Source organism: Silurus aristotelis (assembly GCF_946808225.1).
Source record: "Silurus aristotelis genome assembly, chromosome: 14".
Classification (NCBI taxonomy): domain Eukaryota; kingdom Metazoa; phylum Chordata; class Actinopteri; order Siluriformes; family Siluridae; genus Silurus; species Silurus aristotelis.
Window position 1 is genome coordinate 20,578,603 of NC_139587.1, and position 26,946 is coordinate 20,605,548.

At 37.7% G+C, this 26,946-nt stretch overlaps 2 protein-coding genes across 3 annotated transcripts; both read right to left on the minus strand.

Annotated features, from left to right (window-relative positions):
* Positions 1 to 4,068: 4,068 nt before the first annotated feature.
* thoc3 (THO complex 3) lies at positions 4,069 to 7,392 on the minus strand. The gene is made up of 6 exons (XM_083560755.1): positions 7,148 to 7,392; positions 6,482 to 6,638; positions 5,738 to 5,942; positions 4,987 to 5,148; positions 4,778 to 4,878; positions 4,069 to 4,669 (listed from the first exon to the last, which is right to left on the minus strand). The coding sequence occupies exons 1-6, from the start codon at positions 7,334 to 7,336 to the stop codon at positions 4,506 to 4,508; spliced, it is 978 nt and encodes a 325-aa protein (XP_083416881.1). The 5' UTR covers positions 7,337 to 7,392; the 3' UTR covers positions 4,069 to 4,505.
* Positions 7,393 to 8,578: 1,186 nt separating this feature from the next.
* shtn3 (shootin 3) lies at positions 8,579 to 26,426 on the minus strand. Of its 2 annotated transcripts, none has more exons than XM_083560736.1 (18): positions 26,218 to 26,426; positions 26,019 to 26,080; positions 24,871 to 24,931; positions 18,694 to 18,788; positions 18,400 to 18,562; positions 18,117 to 18,214; positions 17,769 to 17,850; positions 17,293 to 17,387; positions 16,886 to 17,032; positions 15,314 to 15,467; positions 14,783 to 14,942; positions 14,479 to 14,549; positions 14,265 to 14,368; positions 14,123 to 14,137; positions 13,131 to 13,193; positions 12,887 to 13,007; positions 10,773 to 11,016; positions 8,579 to 9,960 (listed from the first exon to the last, which is right to left on the minus strand). In XM_083560736.1, the coding sequence occupies exons 1-18, from the start codon at positions 26,243 to 26,245 to the stop codon at positions 9,816 to 9,818; spliced, it is 1,908 nt and encodes a 635-aa protein (XP_083416862.1). In that variant the 5' UTR covers positions 26,246 to 26,426; the 3' UTR covers positions 8,579 to 9,815. The 2 variants fall into 2 exon arrangements, with proteins under 2 accessions (XP_083416862.1, XP_083416861.1); XM_083560735.1 differs by having other exon boundaries at positions 14,123 to 14,140; positions 26,218 to 26,425.
* Between the last annotated feature and the right edge of the window lie 520 nt (positions 26,427 to 26,946).

Sequence of the window (26,946 nt, forward strand, 5' to 3'; positions counted from 1 at the left end):
TTATTAATTTATTAAAGGCCATTGCAGTTCAAACATCTGCACAGGAGAAATCTTAAATGGAAGTAACTAAAAGTGAGATTATTATATTTTTTATACATTTATTGATTGATTTATTTGTTTATTCATTCATTTTGCTAGTGAACACAAAGATAATGAAATTACGATCCTGGATTTGGGGGGAAAATCTTTACAAATAGTCGAGTTCTCTAGACAGAAATTAAGTAAAGAAATTAAATGTCAAAAGTGGTTTGTTTCAATTCCAGCCAGAGTAAAGCAAAAGAACAAATGGTTACCGGTTAAGGTATAACATCAAAGCTTAATAAAAACTGACAGACTGTTTGAAGGCAAAAATATTGAAAGAAAAAATATGATGTTCAGATGTAGCAGGTGACAAATAAAGAAATGAACAATTGAACACTGTATAAAACACTTATACCTGATGATGTACATTGCCATCAAATCAATTTTTTTTTTTTAAGGGGGTTAAATGTAAAATGATATGAGAAACTAGAAGATTCAGTTTCTATTTTCTAAGTCTATTTTACAAAGGTCTCCCTGAATATTGATTTGTTAGTACATAACATATTTACCATATACAGGTTGTCGTTCTGTTCTGTATCCTAAACTGTCAGTAAGTGGATTTACTGCTCGTCTTGTAGCTGACTGGTGCCTGGAAAGCAACATGATTTAAAACACTCCACGATGTGTCTTCCCCTACCCAGAGATTCCATTTAGATTAGCAACATCAGACCTTTATGAATTCTGTTACGGGTATCCAGGCTGTTCTAATCTCGTTTTATTTGGATATGAGACCGGGCCTTAGCAGTGATCAGATTTCATCAGTGAAAAGAAAAGCGATGCAGAATGTTTGGTAGGAAATGAGGGGAAATGTTAAGGAAAAAAGATTCCTTATTATTTGTTGCCATTTTTCTGTTTCATTTTAATTTGTAGGAAACATTACCATTCATCTGTTGGAGAGTCGATGAGGCAAAGGTGTGCAAAATAAATCGTCAATCTTACAATAGCCTTTAGCCATTTAGTGATTCACAAATAATCATTCAAATAAACAATAGAAATAATGCATTTGTCTATGAGACACAAGGACACACACACAGAGACACATACAACAAACCAGTTGGACAAGCTGGCCTTCTGGATGACCCTGACAGAAGCATTTACATCAGATATGAGATCACACTGAACTGAGATTGTATAAAAAGATAATGAAATAGCTCTGCAAAATCATATCACTTACAAAAGCATTGCCAGTCCCCAGTGCATGACTGCAACATCAATCTGGGGCTGACGGGGGAAACCGAGGCTGTCACATGAAGAACACTGTGTATGGAGCTATGGTTACACTTAAATGGCCTTGAATTTCTCAAAGACATTTTCTTCTGTTTGTGCTACCCTTGTACACTGACAAGCTCTAAGCACTGGTCTATATTTACATCCATTTCTCTAAGAGACAATTCCATCTCATTTTCTCCATACGCCATACTTGCACACTGCCAAGCTTGAAGCGCCGGCCTAGATTTGATCCAACACTATATAAATCATAATAATTTTGTGATTAAGTGGAGGATTATCTTCTTCTTTTACAATGTCTCTAAATATAATTCATGCGATTTTATATAAATCTGCTATATAAATGAAAAAAAAGAAGAAAAAAAAGGTGCTGTATGGTTATATATAAATACGCAATTGATTGAACAGGAAGAACAAAAAAGCATTTTCCCCATCCCTCCTATGCTCACCTGGGCAAGACAAGAGAGATGGCTTTTGCTAAATTAAGCGTAATTAAGGTGTATTCAGAAGGTGCTTGTAGCTCCCTGCAATGTGTAGGAAGTGAAGACATGAGACATCCTGAAGCCTGCAGGGCTGAGTCACTGGAGAACGGGGTGAGGACAGCTGCTACCAGCTCACGTGGACACATGGCGTTCATGCTGGGAAAGTCTGTCAGCAGTAAAGAAGATTAACTACACACCTATGTCTAATCTCACTTTCGGATTCATTCACAAGTGACCAGAGACTCAAAGTCTACAGGCAGCCAGTGTTTACTTAATCATTGGTAGCCCACTTGCTCTACCTGCACTTTTAGTTAATGCATGGCACAACTTGAGCACTGTGACTGTTGACCTCAGCATGTAATAAGAGGCAATGAGTGGACGAGAACTTGCAGTAGCAGCAGTTTCCTAGTACTACATAAGTGGTGCAGCTGCCAAATGGCTTTAAATTTTCCAGCAGGCCCAAACAACCCATTCAAACACACAAGTCCAACTGTAATAATAACACCAAATTAGTAGCCCATCTAACAGCACACTGTTTTTTTTGTCTGTCTTGGTGCACTCTCTTATGCACTCAGCCAGTGAGACCAAACATGAAAACTGATTTTAATTCTTGTGCTCCCCAATGAATGTAAATGTGTTCCCCAGTGTAGGGAAACAGTGAGTTAAATTTTTTCATTTTGAGTATAATGCTTCTTAGTGATCAAGATTTGTGGACAGCAAACCATCAAACCCATATGTGCTTTGAAACATCCTATTCCAGATATTGTCGCTCTTTGCTAGACTTCCACTCATCTAGCAACTATGTTTTTGAGTGTGAAGATTTGTTAATTCACGGACAAGTATGAGTATGAGTAGTAAGGTCAAAGGTCTGAGGTAGTCAGCGCTCATCTCAAATGTGTTCAAGGAGAACATGGGTACACTAAGTGCAAGGAAGAGGTGCACTGGATGGGAAACACAAACACATTTTTAATCGCAGCACTTCATCACAGAATCACAAGTTTGCTGGACACTACTGATACACTGACCTGCCATAATATTATGACATTTAAAAATTGACTGGTGAAGTGAACAGCACTGTTTATATCTTCATCATGGCACCTGTTAGTGGGTGGGATACATTAGGCAGCAAGTAAACATTTTATCCTTAAAATTGATGTTTGATGGGGGTGTCATAAAGCTTTCATCTCACCAGAAAGTCATCTTTCCTGAAAAATAGTTAGCAATGATGCCAAGGAATCCTGCATTCTGTTTCACTTCCCCTTATTGCTTGAAGTGGTGAAAATTAACTGGAAAAAGCATTAGACCATGTCATGAGAAACCTACACAGAACTAACTGAAAGCGTGTTTACAGACACCCACTAAAAGGAGAGATGTTAATCGTGTGGAATCAGTAGCAAGAGCATGGCGATTCCAAGGCAGAAGAAGGACAGACTTCCTCGGGCAGCAAAATTCCAATAAAGAACAGCGAATGCCCTTAAAGCTGCTGGTCACAATAAGGTCCTAAGTGTCCAATCATAAAATAGGATACTTGGATGATGTCCATCACAAGTGGGCCGAGTTCTGTTTATGCTGATTTGATCAACTCTAAATAATATTGGACACAAACAATACATCTCAGGTGTGCCTTATTAATGGTCATCAATTTAATTTACTAATTTGGGTGATATGACCTTGGGCACAACTCATGGTTTAACATGTTCATTTTATTTTGCCACAATATCACTTGAACATGTAACCACTAACATATACAAGATATACCAGCTTAGAGCCAGAGCATGTCCTTCTCCCACTCCTTTGCTTACATAATCTCTATCATATAGGCAGTTTTTCGAGATGCCTATAAAGCATATACTGGTATATTGAGACCTAACCTATGGGGGTTTACATAATTCACAGAATAGGATACATCTAAGAGAATGACTAACATATACAAGGTTCTTTCATTTAGGATCAACAGTTTGGTCTTGAGTTTTTTTTTTTTTTTACTTGGAACTGTTGATGAAATAAAAACTGCAAAATTCATCCATAAGCACAGGCAGAAAAAACCTTCAAGATGCTTGGTTTGCATCTTTATCCCAAAGTGTACCCTGAGTATTGATTACCTTTTTGTATTCACAGTGCATATTTTTTTGTACATTAGATGCTAAATCAACATATACAACCCTTTTTTTTTGTTGACAAGAAAACAGCTGCATTCAAATGTTTACAGCTACCTGTCCATCGATTATTTTATTCATTAATAATGAATACATATCTTCCTTGTGATAAAGAAACAATATTGTGAAAATATTTTAATAAAACACGATACAAAAAAAATACCTGCAATGGGAAACATACAGCAGTGTGCGCTACAGTGGAAATAGCCACAGTGCCCTCTAGTGTCTATGTACTAAAATAAAATGCACAGAAGGCTCTAATCGGCAACAGACGTCTCAGAATTCTATGTGAAAAAATGACAAAACTCTTATCCAGGCCTGTAAAAATAAATCCCATTACGGACATCAGTTTATATATAAACAACAACATTTTATATTTACAGACCTTCCAAGTTGTCAGACATATGCTATAGGAGAACGCACCTGTGGTTTTCAAATTGAGAAAACATATTAGAAAAGAAGGATTATCTTCTCCTCTTGAAAGAGTTATGGGCATGTAGAGCAACACAAAGTAGATTGTTTGAGAGTTAAAAGTCATGTCCATGTTTCATTTTGCTCATTAAGAGTCATTAGGAAGGCCAAAGAGCTTTACGGTCCCTGCCTCCCGATTGCTGTCGTATTTGCCCTCCTTATCGTCACAGGCGTATGCCAGCAGAGGCCTTTTCGGGTGCCAGGCTACAGTGAAGGTTGGTGACTCGCACTGCACTTCCCAAAGCTTCTCCCCTGCACACAAATAGATCAAAACAAAAAAATCAGATAAGAGTTTGAATGGTAAAAATCATCCGTGTGCTCAAAACAAATCAGTAATGAAGAAACCTGGAGATACTTTACCTGTCTCTACTTCAGCAATGTCAATAAAGTGATCTTCAGAGGCTGAAGCCAACATTTTGCCATCGTGACTAAAACTCAGGGTCCTCACTGGCCAGTCTAACCTGTCACACATCCAATCAATATATGAATACATTTACGTGCATCTTTTTTTCGGCTTTAACAGACACTTGTTATATCAACAAAATGAATAAGTGCTTTAAAGTCTTTACCTAGAGAAACAGCGAACACACACCAGCTCCTCAACATCCCACAGACTGACCAGAGCATCAGCACTTCCAGTAGCAAAATATTTTCCAGTGGGATCAAATTTAATGCATATACAGTTAGATGGATGGGCGTTAATGGACTGGATAAGCTTTAGTTCAGGATAGCTGCAACAGAAATTAATCACAAAGTTGGGAAAGATGTAAGTACATGCAGAAAAACTGGCAATGAAAAATCTGATAAATGGAGACAAATACACTAATCCTTATACTCATTTACATACAAGCTCAATGTTATGCGAACAGAGATTCATGCAATCATTAAAATCTGTATCAGAGGGCTTTCTGTCCTATTAGTCTGAATCTAAAGGCCACTCAACTTACGACATTTCAGAGATACGACGGGTCTCTGATGAGAAATAAATAAATTTTATATATATATAATTCATTGACAGAAACTGCATTCAAAGAGAAACACTATTCTTTTGTTTAGCTTGCAAAAAATACATAAATAAATAAATAAATAATAATATGTATATAAATAAACACCCTTAACAGATTGCAGTCTTATGTTCTCATAAGAATTGTAGATAATAATACAATTCAATATAATATGATATAATACAATACAATATAAAATACAATACAATACAATACTATACAATAGCAGGTTTATATCTGACTGCAGCTGACAAATTTATACCTGCATCCAAATGCTCTCTTCTATTATTTATTCAACGGAAAACTCAGGTGTTACCTCAAAATGTTGATGCAGCCATTGCCGTTGGTCAAAAAGAACATATCGTTGTCGTTGTTCCAAGAAATCTCGTTGACCTCAAACTTGAACTGCTCTTCAGCACGAGGACGGTGAGTCTTTGCATCAATGAACGTCACCACATCATCCTTATTCCCAACAGCGATGGTCTGACCATCAGGACTCCAACATATGTTGATGTTCTCTCCTGAAAATTACAGCACATATTTTTTTTTTCTAAATTCAGTTTTTAGCTAAAACTAGGTGGCCCACACTGTCTTCCTTAGTTAATGTACAGATATAGTACTCAGTTAAAAAACAAAAAAACAAACAAACTGAAAAAAACAAGAACATGGAAACAGTTAGGAACATGAGCTGGGCCACAAAACTACTGTAGCCAAAATGCTGAAAATGTGGAAAAACATTCAGAAATGTGAAAATGACCAAAATATATATATATTTTTTTAATGCATTAATTATCTGTATTTGCATTCATTTTCTGCATCTGCATTCTTCTTCTCCATAGACATGGCTCGAACAACAGTGACACTGGGAACCAACTTGTAGAACCTTCGCAAAGTATTCACAACATTAAACCAGTAAAGGGATGATTTGCTTTTCTTAAATAATACAAATATTATCCGTCAGCTGTGAAACTTCAAAGTATCAATCCATCACCCCACTTCATTAACTGTTTTCCTAAACAGACATACCTTGCTGGGTTTATATTTTTATTCAGAGCTTTACCTTTCGTGCTGACCGTAGCCATGCATTTAGTAGTCCGGACGTCCCAGATCCGGATGGTTTTGTCTCCCGATGCAGTAACAAACAGATCTGGGTTGGTTGGATGCCAGCACAGCTGATCAACACTGTCTCCATGTCCTCTGTAGTTATTCTCCTTCACCTGTGTTGAGCAGAAGAACATGTCAAGTCTTAAACCAATGAGAAACATTAAAGCAGACACGATGACTGTTAACTTTAGGAAAAAGAAACTATACTATATGAATAAATCATTTATAGGTTTGGGCCTATGTTAACAACTGTCAAGGCATCAATTACTAGCAAACAAATCCTAGCAGAAAGGTAGTAGCTTAGTGGTTAAGATGTTGGACTTCTGATCAGAAGATCGTGGGTTAAAATCCCACCAGTAAGTTGCTGGGCCCTTGTGCAAGGTCCTTAACCCTCAAGTGCTCAGGTGTATGAATGAAAACATTGTAAGTCGCTCTGAATACAGGCGTCTGCCAAATGCTGTAATTGCAAATGTAGTTTCAGAAGGTGTTAATGGAGAAATTGTTTTGATTCTAATTAGGCAGTTTATAGAGACTTTGATATTTACTGTATTATAATAAACTACAGGATGAAAGTGTCCTATCTGACAGTGTCCAGTACAGGAGTAAAACCAACTGCACCTACCAGACGGTCTTTCTCGAGGACAAAAACACTGGCCGTTTTGTCGAATGAACCCGAAGCTAGTCGTCTTCCATCACAGCTCCAAGCAACAGAGTGAACTTTCGCGCTATGAGCCGGAAACTCCCGACTTTTGCTGTTGTTCTTGAAATTCTCGTGCATTTCATGATAATAGGAGGACGCCATTGCCGCCATCCACTCCTTCCTTACTCACGCACTCACTGCGCCGACTGTTAAACCCAGCTTTAGTAAAAATGACGGCGCCGCCTAGCGCACAGGAGGACTATTTAACCTGCTTCTATAACACAGCAAACACTCTAAAGGGAAAAAGCCTCGTCCTACCAAGTGGAAATATCCTAAAAACACCGACCAGACATAACATTATAACATTATGACCAAACCCTAACCCCACATAATGGCACCTGTAGGTGGGTGTGGTTTATTAGGCAGCAGGTAAACATTTTGTCCTTAAGGTTGATGTGTTAGAAGCAGGTAAAATGGGCAAGCGTAAGGATTTGAGTGAGTTTGACAAGGGCCAAATTGTGATGTTTAGACAACTGGGTCATGGCATCTCCAAATCTGCAGCTCTTGTGGGATGTCCGCAGTGGTCAGTATCTATCAATAGTGGTCCAAGGAACATTGGTGAACCGTGTGGTCCAACCCAACAGACGATCTATTGTAGCTCAAACTGCTGATAAAGTTATTTATATATAATATTAGGCAGGTGGTCATAAAGTTATGCCTGATCAATGTACCCTAACTTATACTAAAGCAGCCTGGACAGCTCAAATATGAAATGTAACCTGTTGCTGGAAAGAGCTGTAGTCTCAATATGTAGCCTATAGGGACTGTACATACCAGCAGTCTGTTTTTCTAATATCTATTTGCTGTTACACTTGCTGCATAATATATCCCAACCACTAACAGGTGCCAAGATCAATAGATAAGCAGTGTTATTCACTCACCGGTCAAAAATGTGCTTGACCATCGATGATCATTATGCTAATCATCACATATCAAAAAAAGCCTTCCCAATGTTCATTTATTTATTTATTTTTTATTCAGTCCAGTTTAGAAAGTACAGTGCAGCAGAATAACATGGTTTCAGATGAAAAGGTGCACTCATTTTAAAAACACACACGCACACATACACACAATGTGATCACAACAGTGACATCATCTAAATTCATTGTAGCCTACAAAGTAAAGCCAGTAAGGCTGAAAAGGAACAAATGGTGTTTATAATAAGGCCAGTAAACATTCCAAAGGCGCTGACTAATGAATGGATCAGTACGTTTTTTCAGAAGAATGTATCCTAAAATTGTTAGAGAATATTGTTCTAATGTGCTATATATATATATATATATATATATATATATATATATATATATATATATATATATATATATATATATATATATATATATATAGCACATATATACATGTAAGGATTAATTCTTAATGGGTGTAGGAACGAAAAAATAGTCCAGCAGTCAAATAATTTTACAGCTGATACGCAAACAATTTGCAATAATCGTTATCTTATGAGGATGGGTCAGAGACCGAACCACAGTGCCTCAGATGGAATAAAAGTGCCTCGACGTGCATTGGTGCAGTGCACACCATTACAATTTGCTGATGTTATTGCATTGTCTATCAAGGCTGCAAACCTCAACACCACTAGCTCTACCCTCAAATTGTATTAAAGCATATCCAAGTACCCTTGAACAGTGCGTCCATTGCAGTGCAAGAAGTAGGGCAACACAGATGGAAGACATCAGAGAAAAACGCTTAAATCCTTGAGGGTGTTCACATTTTATGATGTAGAGAAGCTGTACAATTACAAATAGCTAGGAGGTGAGTTTGTCTTATAGGAGGTAGAGTGAATAGACCTTCACTTCTCTCCTTCATGCTTTTCCATATCTGTGCGAGCTCATACATGGCTTGTGTTTGCATCTCAAGAGGCTAGTACACAGAGTGACCAAAATAAATTAAAAATAAAAAACCTCAAAAAGGACAACAAAAGTGCCTTGATGTGCAGTATTGTCTCAGAGAGGTTCAGAATATAGGTTGCTCATTGTTCACTTTGCAGGTGTTGTCTGATGTCATTTTCCACTGTGTAAATGGGTAATATTAGTACAAAATATCATTAAAGTCAAAATCATAACATTTTAATAGGACATATTGTTCAGCACTAATCAAATATATCCGGGTGACTGAAAGCAGAGATTTTTTTGGCTTAAAAGCCATATAACTGTAACCTATAAGAAAGCAAGCATCGAAATTGCTTAAATATCCCCATGCCAAATTGATGGAGATGGAACAATATATCTCAAGGGATTTAATGCTTCCTAAAATACACATTGGTTAGGAATGCATTTAAAATGTGTCTTTTCAAATCTCTTCGTTTATTGTACTTATTGTAGCCACAGCTAATTTGCAAATAATTACCACAGAATCAAATTATAATTATCAAAACAGAAATTGAGCCTTTACTCTTTGAAAGTGTCAGAATACATTTGTAAAGGAAATGTAAATACTGTTGCATTCCATAATTGGACAGTAAGTAACTGGAACCGAGGCATATATCTGGACTTTGGACTAAATAAATGAAAAATCCAAACAAGATTCTGTGCAAATGTTGAAGCTGTCCTGCTAGTGCCGTTCATTGTTGTTAACACTCAGCATCTGTGCTGCTGTTTGTTACGTTGGTACTGTCTGCTGAGGAGCTGATAGTCACGTGTGGGTCCTTGTGCTGCGCCGGGTGACTAAGGCCACTTTGCTCTTTACTTTTCTCCTGCTCTTCATTCTTAAGTTCTCTGAAACACACCACGAGAGATCTTTGAGCTTTATAGTTGTTATGGAAGAGTTCAGTTTGGACCCAAATTCAGGGGGAAACCTGTTTGATAGAATTTGGGGCAAACATGGTCTGTATGTACAGGTTTTGTGCACTGTGAAAAGTTTTCATTTGTGTCCTCTAAATTTTCATTAAATATAAAAATCATAAATATTATTTTTATGTTCATTATGTTACTTTGACATACTGTACCATATAGGCAATTTGGAGAATTCTGTATACCAGTTTTTACACTTTAAAAATCTCTCTCTCTCTCTCTCTCTCTCTCTCTCTCTCTCTCTCTCTCTCTCTCTCTCTCTCTCTCTCTCTCTCTCTCTCTCTCTCTCTCTCTCTCTCTCTCTCTCTCTCTCTCTCTCTCTCTCTCTCTCTCTCTCTCTCTCGCTTGACAAGACTTTAAGCAGTGGCTCAGCAGACGCCGCAGTGCCATTACACTCCCATTATCAATACAAGTAATTAGTGCAACTCTGAATGGAAACAATTGTCGCAAGTTATAACAGTATTTATACACACGCACACACACGCACACACACGCACACACACGCACACACACACACACACACACACACACACATCTATATATGTATAACATTATTATTATATATATATATATATATATATATATATATATATATATATATATATATATATATATATATATATATATATCACCTTTTTAATATCCTGTTGTAGTATAGTATTTATAATATCTTAATATATCTTAAAATGGCATTTTTTATTTTCCTCTGTATTGTGAAACTGTTGAAGTAATTTTACCGTGCAGAAGAACAGTTGACGACCAGTTCATCTGGCTCTTTTTCTGAAAGAGATGTACGCATAGCAGCATTTTGCTTGCTTCCATTTGGTTCGGTGCCTAAATCAGAGCTGTTCCTGGGGCTGGAATCACTCCCTGAAAGAGAGCTGCTGCTTGGTCCGTCCGTGTCTTTTCCTGAGTCTGAACTGTGCCGGCCATTCAGACTATCAAATGAAGACACTTTGCTGATCTGACCTTCCATCTCATCTACAAAGGTATGGGAACAGTCCAATCACATTTAATTACAATCTGTTTTAACTTAAACATATATCATGATATACAGTGGGTACGGAAAGTATTCAGACCCCCTTAAATTTTTCACTCTTTGTTATATTGCAGCCATTTGCTAAAATCATTTAAGTTCATTCTTCTTCCTCATGAATGTACACACAGCTCCCCATACTGACAGAAAAACAAAGAATTGTTGACCTTTTTGCAGATTTATTAAAAAAGAAAAACTGAAATATCACATGGTCCTAAGTATTCAGACCCTTTGCTGTGACACTCATATATTTAACTCAGGTGCTTTCCATTTCTTCTGATCATCCTTGAGATGGTTCTACACCTTCATTTGAGTCCAGAAATTTTTTATTATACTGATTGGACTTGATTAGGAAAGCCACACACCTGTTTATATAAGACCTTACAGATCACAATGCATGTCAGAGCAAATGAGAATCATTAAGGTCAAAGGAACTGCCTGAAGAGCTCAGAGACAGAATTGTGGCAAGGCACAGATCTGGCCAAGGTTCCAAAAAAATTTCTGCTGCACTTAAGGTTCCTAAGAGCACAGTGGCCTCCATAATCCTCAAATGGAAGACGTTTGGGATGACCAGAACCATTCCTAGAGCTGGCCGACCGGCCAAACTGAGCTATCGGGGGAGAAGAGCCTTGGTGAGAGAGGTAAAGAAGAACCCAAAGATCACTGTGGCTGAGCTCCAGAGATGCAGTCGGGAGATGGGAGAAAGTTGTAGAAAGTCAACCATCACTGCAGCCCTTCACCAGTGGGGCTTTATAGCAGAGTGTCCCGACGGAAGCCTCTCCTCAGTGCAGGACACATGAAAACCCGCATGGAGTTCTCCAAGATGGTGAGAAATAAGATTCTCTGGTCTGATGAGACCAAGATAGAACTTTTTGGCCTTAATTCTAAGCGGTATGTGTGGAGAAAACCAGGCACTGCTCATCACCTGTCCAGTACAGTCTCAACAATGAAGCATGGTGATGGCAGCATCATGCTGTGGGGGCGTTTTTCAGCTGCAGGGACAGGACGACTGGTTGCAATCAAGGGAAAGATGAATGCGGCCAAGCACAGGGATATCCTGGACGAAAACCTTCTCCAGAGTGCTTTGGACCTCAGACTGGGCTGAAGGTTTACCTTCCAACAAGACAATGACCCTAAGCACACAGCTAAAATAACGATGGAGTGGCTTCACAACAACTCCGTGACTGTTCTTGAATGGCCCAGCCAGAGCAATGACTTAAACCCAATTGAGCATCTCTGGAGAGACCTAAAAATAGCTGTCCACCAACGTTTACCGTCCAACCTGACAGAACTGGAGAGGATCTGCAAGGAGGAATGGCAGAGGATCCCTGAATCCAGGTGTGAAAAACTTGTTGCATCTTTCCCAAAAAGACTCCTGGCTGTATTAGATCAAAAGGCGGCTTCTACTAAATACTGAGCAAAGGGTCTGAATACTTAGGACCATGTGATATTTCAGTTTTTCTTTTTTAATAAATCTGCAACAATGTCAACAATTCTGTGTTTTTCTGTCAATATAGGGTGCTATGTGTACATTCATGAGGAAAAGAAATGAACCTAAATGATTTTAGCAAATGGCTGCAAAATAAAAAAGAGTGAAACATTTAAGGGTGTCTGAATACTTTCCGTACCCACTGTATATGGTCATCATATAAATAACTAAATATCATTAGTAAAAAATTATAATACAATCCACAGAAAAACGTGCATGGATCAAATGCAGTACTGAGTTGACATCATCTGAAACATTACTGATCAAATTGTTTGCTCACGCACACCAACATGTACCCTTATATAAGGTTTTAACATTAGACTAACCTGCTGTAGCTGGTTCACAGGCCTGCTTACGTCTCCTCCTGAGGATCACTTCCAGTTCACTGTCCTTCTTAACAGGCAATGTTTCCTGGAGGCCACGACTGGGGCTTTTTTTTACTGAATCCTTTGAAATCAAATGAGAACCAATAAATCTCATATACTGCAATATATATAAAAATACATGTATACTGTCATAAAATACATAGAATGATCTTAGACACAGTATGTACAATGGAAAGTTAAGTACCAGAATGCCTTTTAGCTCCTCCATAGCACTCTCCTGGTGTTTCTCCTCAGTAGGTGGACTTTGCTGTTTAACAGAAAACATATTCAGTACTGGCACATTTTAAGAGACAATACACTATTAAGCAGTGGTGGACAGTAATGAAGTAAATGTAATTTGTTACTGTACTTTACTGCCGTTTGGGGAGACTTTTACTTTAACTTCACTACATTTCGCAAAATAAATCGTTCCTTTTTATTTATGAGCTGATAAAAACTTAACCGGTCAAGCGCGCAGCAAGCCACCAATTAGGGTAGAGATCACTGTGTTTTAAACTTGTTTTGATTGCCGCTTGGCAGTGGCGTATTTAGGCATAGGTGACATGGACAGCCGACCAAGTTGCTTGAAAGAAGGTTTTGGGTTATTTTGGGGAATTTTATATCAATCAGTGTTTGATTCTAATATAATTCTATTAATAGATTGATGTGCTAAGAGTAACATTAAAGTCTTTTCACATAAACTGAGTTGATTACAATCATAATAAATCATAGTAATTGGATACTTGAGTAGATTTGAAGGCAAATACTTTTGTACTTTTACTTTTAAACAGAGCACGTTTACTTGTATTTAGGTAATATTTTACCTAATGAATCTCTACTTTTACTCAAATACATGCTTTGTGTACTTCATCCACCACTGCTGTTAAGCTAAAACTCTACTAGCTGCAAAATATTATACTTACATTTTTCGACATATGGCATATCACTTAAAAAATGGTATATATTAAAATCCTGACCATGGGTCCAACTTATTGATTTTAACCCCTACAGCCCTATAGAGAAAGTGTGATGTCATGGTCCGTCAAATTAACCAGTCAATTTTAAACACAGATAATTTACTCTCTCCATGTCAGATGTCCACCTACAACACAAACGTAATAACTAAACTATTCCTCTGGGAGCATGACCAAATAATCCTTTTCTAAAAGAGCATCATTCATCAGACTTACCACTTACCTTTGAAACAAATCTCTGCTGATGTGCCAATCAATTCAGCAGGTCACATGCAGAACAAACATAAAATTGCAAATCATGTATCAGAACATGCAGTAAAATTCATGACAGTAACAGTTCACTCAATAAAGACACTGAGCATCACCTTTGTGTCTTGTCCTTTCACAGGTCGAAGAACCACCCCATGTTTGATCCTTTCCATCATTTCATTGACAGCCTTTACTTTGACATCATCCACAGCTTCGGGCACTGCGCACATAGGCTTTTTATTAGGCATATTAAGCCAGCATTAGGCAGGTTAATTCAGAACATATAAGCCAGGCCAACATAGGACTAAGTGTAGCCAAAGGCAAAGTTACCTGGAGCCTGTTCTATTTTTGGAGAGCCTTTTCCAGCCTTGGAAGATTTCCTCATGATTGCAATGAGGGAGCTGTTACAAAGTTGTATAAAAATGTATAAAATGAGAAAAATAACTTAAGTCGTGTGTCTTTTATCAAACCAGCATTAAACTATATGCTTATTTCTAACATGTAAAAATATACAATGTGTGTGTACGTATCTATATATGTATGCATATCATTTACAGTGTAGTTAAAAGCTTTTTTGTGGACCAACAGAGGGTGAAATCTACAGTCTATACTGCCTGGATGAAACATGCTGTACCTGAGCGGGTTGCAGCGGGAGGGAGGTGGTGGTGGAGGAGGGGGAGGTGGCGGTGGAGGAGGTGGAGGGGGCTGAGGAGGAGGAGCAGGGGGAGGTGCAGTCCCAGGAGATGCAGCTGGTGTTGATTCACTTTCCCTCTGAGACTCCTGCAGCTCTTTCACTGCAGAAAACGGGGGGGTGTTACTGCAGCAGGTTGTTAAAATAATGTTTTGTACTTCCCAGGGACCTTCTAAACGATTCAGACTTAATGTCTGAATAGATGTCTGACTTAAAGAGCAAGTGGAGAGAAGTTAAGCACATATTAAAACCAATAAAATGCAATGATCCTCCTGTCAGCCAGTTTCTTAAAATATTAATACAAATAATAATTTTATACTTTAACCTAATAACTCTCACTCACACTACTAAATAAACTCTCACTGCTTAATAAATACTAAACTCTGATTGGCTGCATTGGTGACACCTTGGTGGGTCTAGAATAGAAAAATAACAAAAATGTATATTCTATACTTATACCGGATGTGAGCTTACCTCTGCTCTCCAAATCGCTGCACTTTTTCACCTCCTGCTGGAGACGTTCTTCTGTGTCTTTTTTCTCCTCGTCCATTAGCTCCAGCTGCTTCTGAAGCTGTTCTATCTGCTTTCGCAAAGCACTCTGATCAAGCTCAATCTCCAAAGCTTTTACCTACATAGAGAGAGAGGAGACAGAAATGTGTTGGAGCTGCATAGAACAGTTTCAATCAACATGGTCAGATTTGACAGCTAAGTGACTTACAGCAAACAAATCTTAACGTCAACAGCAAAACACTTTTGTTGCTTGTTTTACATTTACTATAAAGCAAATACTTAAAAAGACTTTATTTAGTTGTGCACTTGCAGTTCTGTGGTATAACATTGTAGGCGGTCTGTCATCGTTGCGGAATATTGATTTAACCTTGCCCAAAATTTGCATGAAATCCCTGGGCGGCTGCAGACTTATTGATATCCCACTAGCAGTACTTCACCTGTACCTGTCTGCTTAGAACAGCAGTTCTGTCAGCAGACCTACAGTCTGTCATTAACCTGGGAGCAGCTGATATTTTTTCTCATTCATGCCTGTCACCTGGACCACAATGCTTTAGAAATAACATTTTATACACATAATTAGCCATTCCCTTAATTTCCTGTTCCCTAAGTGTACGTGGGCAGGTTATGATTTGCACCTGTAAAATTCCCCATGGACTTTCTGTGATGTTCTATATTAATTTAGAGCTGCAGGATTTGCTTTCTGATATGTTAATGCAATGCAGATGTAAAAGCAAGTCAAGCCTCTCACTTTCAGTTTGTTATTGCTCCTCAGGGAAATGATCAATTTGCTGAGCCTGCAAACACCGAGCAACCAGGGTGCAATACTCAGAAATAAAATAACACTGCTGTATTGTTAGTTTACTGAGCATAATGTGCTCATAACAGCACCTACAAGGCTTACTGCACATCTGGAACACTGCCTTTTTATTATGTTTGTTCAGTCCTTTGTTCACGTGTTTCTTGTTGTGCTTCAGCTTTAGCAAAAAAAGTGCTTATTATATATATATATATATATATATATATATATATATATATATATATATATATATATATATATATATATATATATATATATATCCCTTTTTATTTATATATCATTTATGGAATGGTATTTTATTATGACAATACAATAGTGAAATTACCAGAAATGTCTTTACAGTGTGCTTTTTTTTTTATGCATTGTATCATCAGTGTTTTTGCAGCTCTGTCCGTCTCTGTTGCAATGTTTAGTAACAAGTAACTGTTTATCTGTTTCTATTTTTAGGTCAGCTGATTAGCTTTCCATTTTCATTACTTATTTCATTTTTTAAAATAATAGAGAGCTTTTAAGATGCTGCACTGATATTTGATTAGACTTGTTAGCAAAACAAAAAACTTGTTAGGCTTAAGCTTTCTTCAGTTGAAAAGACTGCAGTGCTGGAAAGCACAGGCAGAAAGTCCATTATTCGAAAGTTGACACTATTTTATTCCACTTCTACAGCGAGTCCTCATTGGTGTGAAATGTTTTGCATTTGTGAAGACAGTAAGATGGTCTACCTTTTCTTGGTGCTGCAGTCGTTCCTGCTCTAGTGTTTTGGTTACAGTAGCTACATCCTCCAGTGCTTTGAGCAGTTGAACACTAGGGTCTACCTGTTGCAGAAGAATCATGCTTTGCCTGTTAGCTTCTTTTTGCTTCACCAACATCTAAAGGAGAAAATAACAAGACCTTCAATTTTCCTTTCTAAGCATTTCAGCTCCAGTTCCAACTGAAGAACAAAACAAAAGTGTGTTTACAGAGACATTCATAGCAAATCAGCTACAATTAATAATAAAATAGTTGGAACCATGACATGAATAAAAATAAATACATTCAAACATTAAAACATTTTCTATTAAATGGTAGTACCATAGTGTTAGCAGTACTAGTTATGGATTAACAGACAGAACTATCACATTTATCATACCTCATGTGCATAGGTCTCTGCTTTCTGCCTCAAGTTCTGCTCCAGATTCAGGTGTTCCTTCAGTCCCTCATATTCATTAGCAGCCATCATGGACACTGAGAAGAGAGACATTATATAAACTTGTTTTGCTTTGAGCACTTTACCAACAAAGTAGCTAAATTAACAAAGTTAAGGTGAATACAAACAGAAAGGGAGTGAGTTTAGAAGATATCAGGGTAAATTACATTTTCCAAGCCAAAGCTAAGGGGTTTCCTGTTAATTCCAACATGGTGTTAATTAGAAGCCCTGACTAAGAAGGCTGGGAGTAAAAGATGCTGGATGCACAACCACTCAATCGAGGTGATGTCATGCAGAGAACTCTTGACTCCACAAAACAAAAGGCCAAATAACAAGTTTTTTTTTTTTTCATTTAGAATATTATTGGAAATCAGAAGCCACTGTATTCCAAGACCGAAGCACACCAGATTAACACTCACCTCTGTTGAATCTCTTGATGGTCTTGTTTTGCTGCTCAATGGTCTTGTAAAGCTCCTTCATCTCTGCTTGCTCTTTTTCAGTCTAGAAAACAGTTAAAAGTGTAAAAAAAAAAAAAACAACAACATACCATACAAGTCACAGGTCGAATATAAAAGAAAAAGTATATTTAAAAAAAAATGCGAAGTTAGGAAATTCATCGTAATATTCTTTCCATAATGCTTAAGGACAGATACTAGAGGTTACTTTCAGGCGTCGTAGCTAATTCATATATTATTTCAAAGGTTCATGTATGTTGTGCACTGCTTAGTTGTCCACAAAAGACTGTAGCAAAACCTTTAGGTACTTACAAGTGCTGTGAGCTCCTCAATCTGTCGTTGCTGCTCCTGTACCTGACAGGATAACTGTTTTTTTTCCTCCAGTAAAGTGTTCACTGTTTCCTGAAGCTCTACAAAAAGCAGTGTATTTATATAAAGCAGTGGTCATTTAAATCTCCTAAATTCTCTGAATTCTTTATGAAAATAAAAAATATATATTTTCGTAGTTAATATATTATATTTTATATAAGAAATATTACCTGCTAACATTATCTTAAAGATACATTTTCTAGAAAGAGGCTTTTGTGATGTGTACCTTTGACCTGCTGTTGATACTGGGTGTAGGGGTCTGGGCTGTGCTCGTGTGGATCACTTTCCTCCTCCAGAGTGATGCAGTCTGATATGCTGGGCAGAAGCTCATCCAGACACGGTCGAGAGGACAGGCTCAGATACTTAAGCTTCTTGTTCTCACAGTTCAGCTGTAAAAATATGATTTCTGTCAGAGAAACCAAACTTGCATAAAAAATATTCATGTCATTATCGGTGGATATAATTGCTGTTTATAAGCATGTATTTAGGCTGAAGATGGAATAAAAGGTGGTTACTTTACCTTGGTGGCCAGTGCTTCAGCATTTTCCCTACAGGACTTCTCAATCTCAAGCTGAGTCTGCAGCACATTCACCTCCTCAATTACCATTTGGGAAACTACGTAAAACAACAACAGCACAAAAATACCACAAAATATAAATCGGACATACCACACTTTCAGAATGAAAAGATCTGTGTATTTACCTTAACATTGTAATAGGAAAAGAAAGCATGCCTTTATCTTTTTTCTAGCATGTAAGAGAAACCAACAAATTGTTGTCTGTGACATGTTCACAATGGGGAGCCTCTCAACAGTTTTGACAACGCTAAAACCCCCTGGTGTCACCGAACCCTACTAGAGTAACTCTACACCCTGCGGAAGCGTTACGATGCCAGATCAGATGTCATAGCTTCATCGTAAAACGGAGCAGGTTCACAGTGAAATGCATGCGCAGTAAGATAGCACTGTATGTGTACCATTCATGCCTCTAGTTGTTTTTTTATTTCTTCATCACAGTGAAACAGTAAAAAAATTTAACAATGCATGAGCATAACCTCGCAAATGCAACATGATAATCAAGTAACCAAATTGTCCATATGACTCATATCTGACTCTGTGGGGTCGAGTAGAGATTTCCTTTAATGCATTTGTTCTTTTACAAAGCAGCTAGTGAATAATGCATGAACCAAGAAGACAGCCTGGAATATATCACCACCCTCTTAAAGGCTGCCAAAACATTTTATTATTTCAGCTTTCGACAAACATTTTTCACACTGTAGCCAATTGGGCACACCATGAGACTGTAAAGCAGAGTTCCCATCACAGCCTTAGATTCATACTCATTTTCTTACACAAGCGGAACCTCATGTAATCTGTAGTTGCTTCTCTACTTATCATAGTGGTAAAGAGTGATTATTTGAGTTACTATAGACTTCCTGTTAGACCAGTCTGGTCATTCTCCTCTGATTTTTTTTCCTCCCCAGGACATTACCAGCTATTAAAGTTACAGAGATCACACTTTTCCCTTTTCTGGTGTTTGATATAAACATTAACTGATGCTGTTCAACGACCACACATAAAATGATGACCACCAATCAGTCTTAACATTATGACCACCTGCCTAATATTGTGTTGGTCCGCCCTTTTGCTGCCAAAACAGTCCTGACCTGTCGAGCATTAACAGCATTAACTTCTTTATCAGTTTGAGCTTTAGTAGATCATCTGTTGAATCGGACCACATGGGCCGTCCTTCGCTCCACATGTTCATCACTGACCCTGTCGCTGGATCACTACTGTTCCTTCCTTGGACCACTTTTCAGCAGAGTGAGAACATCCCACAATAGCTGCAGTTTTGACAATGCTCTAACTCAGCCATCTAACCATGAAAATTTGGTCCTTGTCAAACTCGCTCAAATCCTTACGCTTGCCTATTTTTCCTGCTTCTAACACATTAACTTTGAGAACAAAATATTTACTTTCTGCCTAATATATCCCACTCACTAACACGTGCCATGATGAAGAAATAGTGTTATTCACTTCACCGGTCATAATGTTATACGGTCATAATCTAATGCCTGGTAAGTGTATCTCCATGCTTTTATGCGCTGTTCTTCTGTCACATAATTGACTACATGAACGAACAAGGGCACAGGTGTTTTTATTACAGTGGATGGTGAGTGTGTATTTACTGATGCAAGTAATTTCAAAATGTTGACACAGGTATTAAAAACAGCTTTAGTCAATTGTGCCAAACAGTAATGCAGTCCCGTATTGCATCACTAAAGTCATAATATTTCACTAAAAGTATGATAATGGAAAAATATCACCTCGAGCTTATCTTGGCAATGTTTATTATTTTGCACTTTTCCCTGTTAGGACATCATCTCTGCAATCATCGCTGGCTTTTAAGCAGAGCTTTCCAGACACCCCTTACTTATTTAGGTAGCTCAGCTTATTTTTTCTTTTTTTCCCCCTGTTTCTTCTTTTTTTTTTTTTTTATAACTGTTTCAATCATCTCTTCATTTTTCCAACAGTCTGTGTTATTGAAACCGACATTCAATGCAATCAGTAACTCATTATGATATGATTTAGAGCTGTTTAAATGCAAAATGCTGTTGTAACCTTATATAACGTGACTCGATATTGTGCAAAAACATTGAGCTGAGAATGGTTCATTCATACCATCTAATTTATTCATCAGAATGAGATAGGATGTACAGGCTGCTGGTAATGAACATACAGCAGGACTATGGTTTCGCTCGCTCACAAAAAGGTCAAGGCACTCCATTCTAACAAAGCCCTCTGGACATTAGCTCCTCTCTTTTAGCTTTCTAATGACTGACTGTGCTCTGCTGTGCAGATTCTAGGTCAGCAACTGTTTGTGCTGTGAAGACAATATGGCTCAAGATTCATTCTATCAGCCATATTGACACAGTCTGTTTGTGTTAAGCTAATATTAGTTTAAATTAACATCAAGTACTCCTTTTGATTACAGTGATTAAGTTGCTGATAAACGTTAACCATTAGTAAGTCTGCAATTTTGTTTGCAACTTGAGCCTTAATTGCACACAAGATTACAGCCTTACATCTTTTTTAAGCCATCTCTCTTCTTTAATCAGTCGAGAATGCATAAAAAAAAGACTCCTTTCTGAATGTAATTTATTTTAAAGCTACGCAATGTAGCTTTTTTGAATTTCACCCTCTGGTAGAAAAATGCTGTTTCAGCATATTTGCATGAGAACATTTTGCAGTATGAGTTGTATAATTAAAACAAAAGTATAATAAACAGCACATCACGCAACAAATTTCTCCTGGTTGAATGCAGCTCTTAGCCAATAGCAGTTTAATCACTGTACCAATACCTAGATAAATTCTAAACCGACACCCTTACTGACACAATGTTGACTGTGAATTAATATAAAATCAAGGCAACCCACAGCAATTTAGGAACACCTTTTTCTAAAATATTTGTATATTTAATAACATAAAATAATACATTTGCTTTGCTTATATAATAATACTGTATTTAGTGGCTTCTTTTAACCCAGTAGATGGTAAGGGAACAATAATCTAATAGTCAACCGCTGCCTTTTGTCTACTTCAGTGACTCTCAAGCATAGCGAATGATTAAATAGTATTTAGACCAATCCCAGCCAATCAGCACAGACCCACTGCATGTCAGCAACTAGGCCAAATTACCCTGACATTCGCAGAGTCATGTTAGGTACACCAGAAAACTGTTAGCAGAGCGTGTGGCTTCATGTAACCTACTGCACACTGGCTCTCAAACACCTTAATTATACACATTTACATTTTGTACATGTAAAACAATTAAAATGTACCTTCCACATAGACTGCAGGAAAATACAATCATAGAAACAACAGAAGCACTTTAATTTAGTAAATAATTCATAAGTATAGTCTTAAATGATTCAAAAGAAAAGAGCCTGGCAGAGATGAGTACAGTACTTGTCAGAGTCTATTGACCCTCCACTGGGAATGATGGTAGCTCTAGGGGTAAGCTTTGATTGTTTCAGAAAGAGTCTGGGGCTTCATCTGACTAAGCTCTATTGATCCGGACAGCATGTCCTGATGAGCCATGTACTACATACATGTAATAAAGAAACACAATGAAGTTTCTAGGAAATGTAGAAGCAGGGTAAAAACTGACCTCTTTTTATTTTTGCATTTTAAATCTAATTCAAAATGGCAGGTTGCATGTGCCATTAGGAAGTACCACTGTCATGTATTGTTATATTGTTAGGTGCTATGAGGCAAAAGGAACATCCACATAAATACCAGAACCCGAGGTTTCCCAAGAGAACACTCGTCAGAGCATTTAAATGGCTTTTCCGGCTTACCTTCTTCCCACAGTGCATCCAAGTACCAGCATAAAATGTTTTAACCTTTGTGGAATCAGACCACACAGACTAATCAGATTTAATATCAATGAACCAATAGGCTTGCACTTGTAGCTGGTTCTAAGAATCTCCCTTCATGGATCACATTTGCTAGGTACTAACCATTACCAAACACCTCCCACAAGACCAGTCATTTGGAGACGCTCTGACATAGCCATCAGAGCTAGTGTTGCTCACATTCATACAATGACCAATTATTTAACTTTACTTGCTGCCTAATATATCCTACCTTTGATAATTGTCATTGTAATGAGATAATCTATGATATTCATTTGACCTCTCGTGGTTTTAAAGTTACGGCTTAGTTGTTCTGATGGCTAAGAAACTGCATCAAATGAGAACCATCTCTAGGTTTGGTTTCAACTGAGGGTTTGGGGTACCATACCTGGGAAAAGCCTCTCATTCAGAAAACTGCTTGGAGACAGTATGCTAATGAAATGGGTTAGGCAGGAGATGACATCAAACACGCATCTGAGACACTCAAGTGTCAGATTAATAGCAAAATGAAGTCACTGTCCCCTACAGCGCTCTTAAGGGAAAGTGGACACCCAGTGGTAGTTTGTAATTTAATAAAAAATTTGCCTGAGAAAATTAAATGAATGCTCCTGTGGCTGAATTCTGTCAACCAACCAAAATCTTAGACACCTCACTGTTTTAAAAATGACTTTTTTTTTATATAATGGCCTTCTGGAAAGCTTAAGTTGAGTCTGGTGCTGGTTTAATAAATGGTAGGAGTGTGCACTATGGTGATACATATCATAGAAGCATAGAAAAATGACTATTGATGGATATTTTCCTCAGTTCTCTATACGCCAGTGTCACAAAAGTCACTTGTCGGCAGCCATTTGTGACTAAAATCAGGTCTAGAAGCTTGTAGAGGTGTGCTGTAACAAGCCAAACATGGAGTTAATGTTCTTGTAACACTTCAGCACAGACATTGGATCAGCCGAACTAAAAGATGTGGAACTTGTACCGTAAAAAGGGAGTTAACTTCTGTCCTTTGGATTCCTAAAACCTGAAACTGAATAGTGATTTAATATTTACAATTAATAATCGGAAACCGGTTGTCAAAATGTCCAGGATGCTGACCTTCTACACTATGGTAAAGAACATTACAATTGAACTTTTGAAGGCAAGTGGATTTAAAAAATGATGCAGTGAAATACAGTAACCTGTGATTGAAGCTACCTCGTGTATTTAATTTCTGGAAAATCTGCACTACACACAGTGGAAAAAGTCGAAATTTCACAATAATAAATAAATAAATTTAAAGGAGGAAATGCCAACTCTGCACAATATAAGTCTCACCCAGCATCTTCCAAATAAAGCTGGCTAAGCGTGAATGCTGAAGATAAATTACTTTACAATTTCTATAAACCGTTTCTTTGACCTGTTTAAAAAAAAATACACAGACTGGAAAACCCAGGAAATTAGGAAGTTAAAAGATTAGTTTCTAATAGGCTCTTTGGATGATTGGTGTGTCCAGGTTTCTAAATAGGGTTTACATTTAGCAAAGGGAACTCACCTGCTCTGAGGTTCTACATATAAAATATACATTTGATTAAATGGATGAAAAAAATGGATGACGTGAAGGTACAATATAAGGACAAATATTTGTCGACACCTGACATAAGATTCATATCTGTTTTTTGAACATTTAGTCTCATTAGCTGTTTTAATAACCTGCACTCTTTTAAAAAAGATGTTCCACTAGATTTGAGTGTGCTTGTGGAGATATTGTACTCATTCAGCCACACGGGTGTTAATAAAGTCAGGTACTGATGTAGGGTGAAGTGGAGCACTGGATTCAACCTAAAGGGGTTCAGTAGGGTTGAGTTTAGAGCTCTGCAGCAGGCCACTGGAAATGTAAACCCTTATTTGGAGCTGGATTTGAGCTGTGCACTGGAGGATATACATTTTGGAGCAAGTTTGGGTCTTTTAGTTTGAAGAAGGGAAATTTTGGGGAGGAATTGCATATGGCTAGAAAAGTCAGGTGTTCTGATACTTTGTCCACACATTATATTTTATGCAGATTTGTTTTGGGATAAATTAGGGGATATTATATAATGAGTTAAGACCCCAGGAGTTGCTGTTCATTATTTTAGTATTTATTCCATTATTCAGCACAAAACATAAATTGGATTCTGCCTCAGTGGCAATTTGGATAAAAAATATTTCTGTAATATTTTTTTTTATTATAGCAATGAAATCCATCAGATACTTAAAATATTAGCATTATAACATAAACTCACCTCCAACAACTTTCAGGTGAACTTACCTCTCTTAATGTGCTTAAGCTGTCTTTCAGCTTCATCTCTCTCTTCAGTCAGTCTCAGGCACTGAAACATGTATTAAAGGGTATGACAATCACTTGTACATGAACATATTAAGACAACTTTGCCATTACAAATAATCAAAACGCTTTAAATATAAGTGATAAGATGTATCAGGATACCTTGGTCTCTGAGAATGAACAGTCTGCTGTGATTTAAACTAATTGAATGTTATCAAGCTCTAATCTGTGCCCACATTCTCCACAAATAAATGGAAACCATAGTGAACCATAGATTGTGTAGTTCAAGTGCAACCATAGATTTAATTCGACTAAGTCTCTGTCAATTGATAACCTCAACAAGGATGTTCAGTGTTACCCAGACGAGAATAGGTTTCCTTTTTGAGTCTGTTTCCTCTCAAGGTTTTCTTCAGGGAGATTTTCTTGCCACTTACACCACTGGTTCTCTCATTAGAGTCTAATTTATAACTGTAAAATGTATATCTGTAATCTGTTTATTTCTGCGAAGCTGCTTTGGAACGATGCCCATCGTTAAAAGAGCTATACAAATCAAATTTAATTGATTTTATAGAGATATGGTCAACTCCATGAGATGACAAGAGGTCACATCGGACAGTGGGATTGTAAATTATGACTCCACAATCGTGTAATTAAAAGGTCTTATCAGTGCACATATGTTCGGTTATGATTACAGCAAGACTTCTTAAGATTACAGTATCCTGGAAAAAGGGTGACACCTCGGCAGTGTTGATGCTCTTAAGAACATCCATTTCAGGACGATCCTATTATACTTTTACCTGGAGATAGTGCACATGGAATAGCTTTTTATACATGACCAGCCCATTTAAGAACCTTAAAAGGTCTGTGTGCATATATGTAGCTCGAAGTGTTATCACTATGTCATTATGTGCACCGAAATGTAACCCTCTGTGCATAAAATGGCACGAGGTAGAACCAATTCTTCTGCAGATGGGTGTGTGCTGGTGTGGCCTGAATAAATCAAAACGCCGGTTATCAGGCTCTGAGAGCTGCAGAGAACTCGGAATTTACGCTTCCTCCACGAACTGTACTCTCCTCTAACAGGGTAATCCCTAACGTGTTTTATTTCGGTTTGCAGCTGGAGCATCCCTTACCTCGGTCTTGACTCTGCTTGACTCTCCCTGCTCTCCTCCTCCTCCACCGGCCTCCATCGCTTCTGCAATAATGAACAAGGTAAGCGCGCGCGCGCACAATAGAGCGCAGAAACACTACAATTGTCGTTTAAAAAGCACGTGACCCGACTCCAATAAAATTTACAATAATTCGAAATAAAACGTGTCCGAATGATATTACCGTTAGCAGACACCCCCCTCGCATCCATAGACCTTCGGCAGACTGTGAGCGGTCCCACCCGGAATGGAGCATCAGAGACCCCCTCGCTCTGGTCTCACGGCGTGCGCGCGCAGCCAGCCTTTCGAGACGGGAGCGCGCGCGTGCGTCCTCGCGCAACGGCGGGTCGCGCGTGCCAATTTTCAAATACTACTTATGCAAAGCCCCTGCTTCATCAACCCGCAGGTTATACGGTTATTTAACAAATGTAATTATATATGAACACAAACTAAATACAACATTGAATTAGTTTTGGTGAAGATATTGAATTGCCTCTTTATTTAGACAATCACGTGACCGAGCTCAGCCAGACGTAGCTCTGCCCACAGTCATAACATTGATGCCTTTTCCATCTTATCCAAAATGGTGCGATTTATTAATACTAGAAATACTACACTTTACCGTGTTTCAGAAACGTCCTATACACGAATTTAGTGATTTATTGACAGCAAAAAAAGGGAAATTATTCAAAGGGAAATAAAGTTTTGCTTTTATAAAAAAAAAATTTCCATTTGTTTCATTGTAAGGAATCGATCATTTCACCAAACTTCATAAACTTTTAATATTTTTTGAAAAATACATTGAAAATTACAGAAACAATATTATTTTGTATATTCACAAAAAGCCTATATTAAATGCATTTCTGCAAATGGACATTTAAACCAATGTTTAAGTCAACCACTTTTTATTGTT

Bases quoted from the DNA above. Each gene is read 5' to 3' on its own strand.
- thoc3 (XM_083560755.1), bottom strand. From the start codon at position 7,336: ATGGCGGCAATGGCGTCCTCCTATTATCATGAAATGCACGAGAATTTC. The intron at 6,639-7,147 runs GTAGGTGCAGTT...TGCTCAACACAG, and splicing joins TCCTCGAGAAAGACCGTCTG to GTGAAGGAGAATAACTACAG. The intron at 5,149-5,737 runs GTAACACCTGAG...TTTCTGTTGCAG, and splicing joins GGCTGCATCAACATTTTGAG to CTATCCTGAACTAAAGCTTA.
- shtn3 (XM_083560735.1), bottom strand. From the start codon at position 26,245: ATGGATGCGAGGGGGGTGTCTGCTAACG. The intron at 18,789-24,870 runs GTAAGTTCACCT...TGTTTTACGTAG, and splicing joins GCTTAAGCACATTAAGAGAG to TTTCCCAAATGGTAATTGAG. The intron at 18,215-18,399 runs GTACACATCACA...TGCTTTTTGTAG, and splicing joins GTATCAACAGCAGGTCAAAG to AGCTTCAGGAAACAGTGAAC.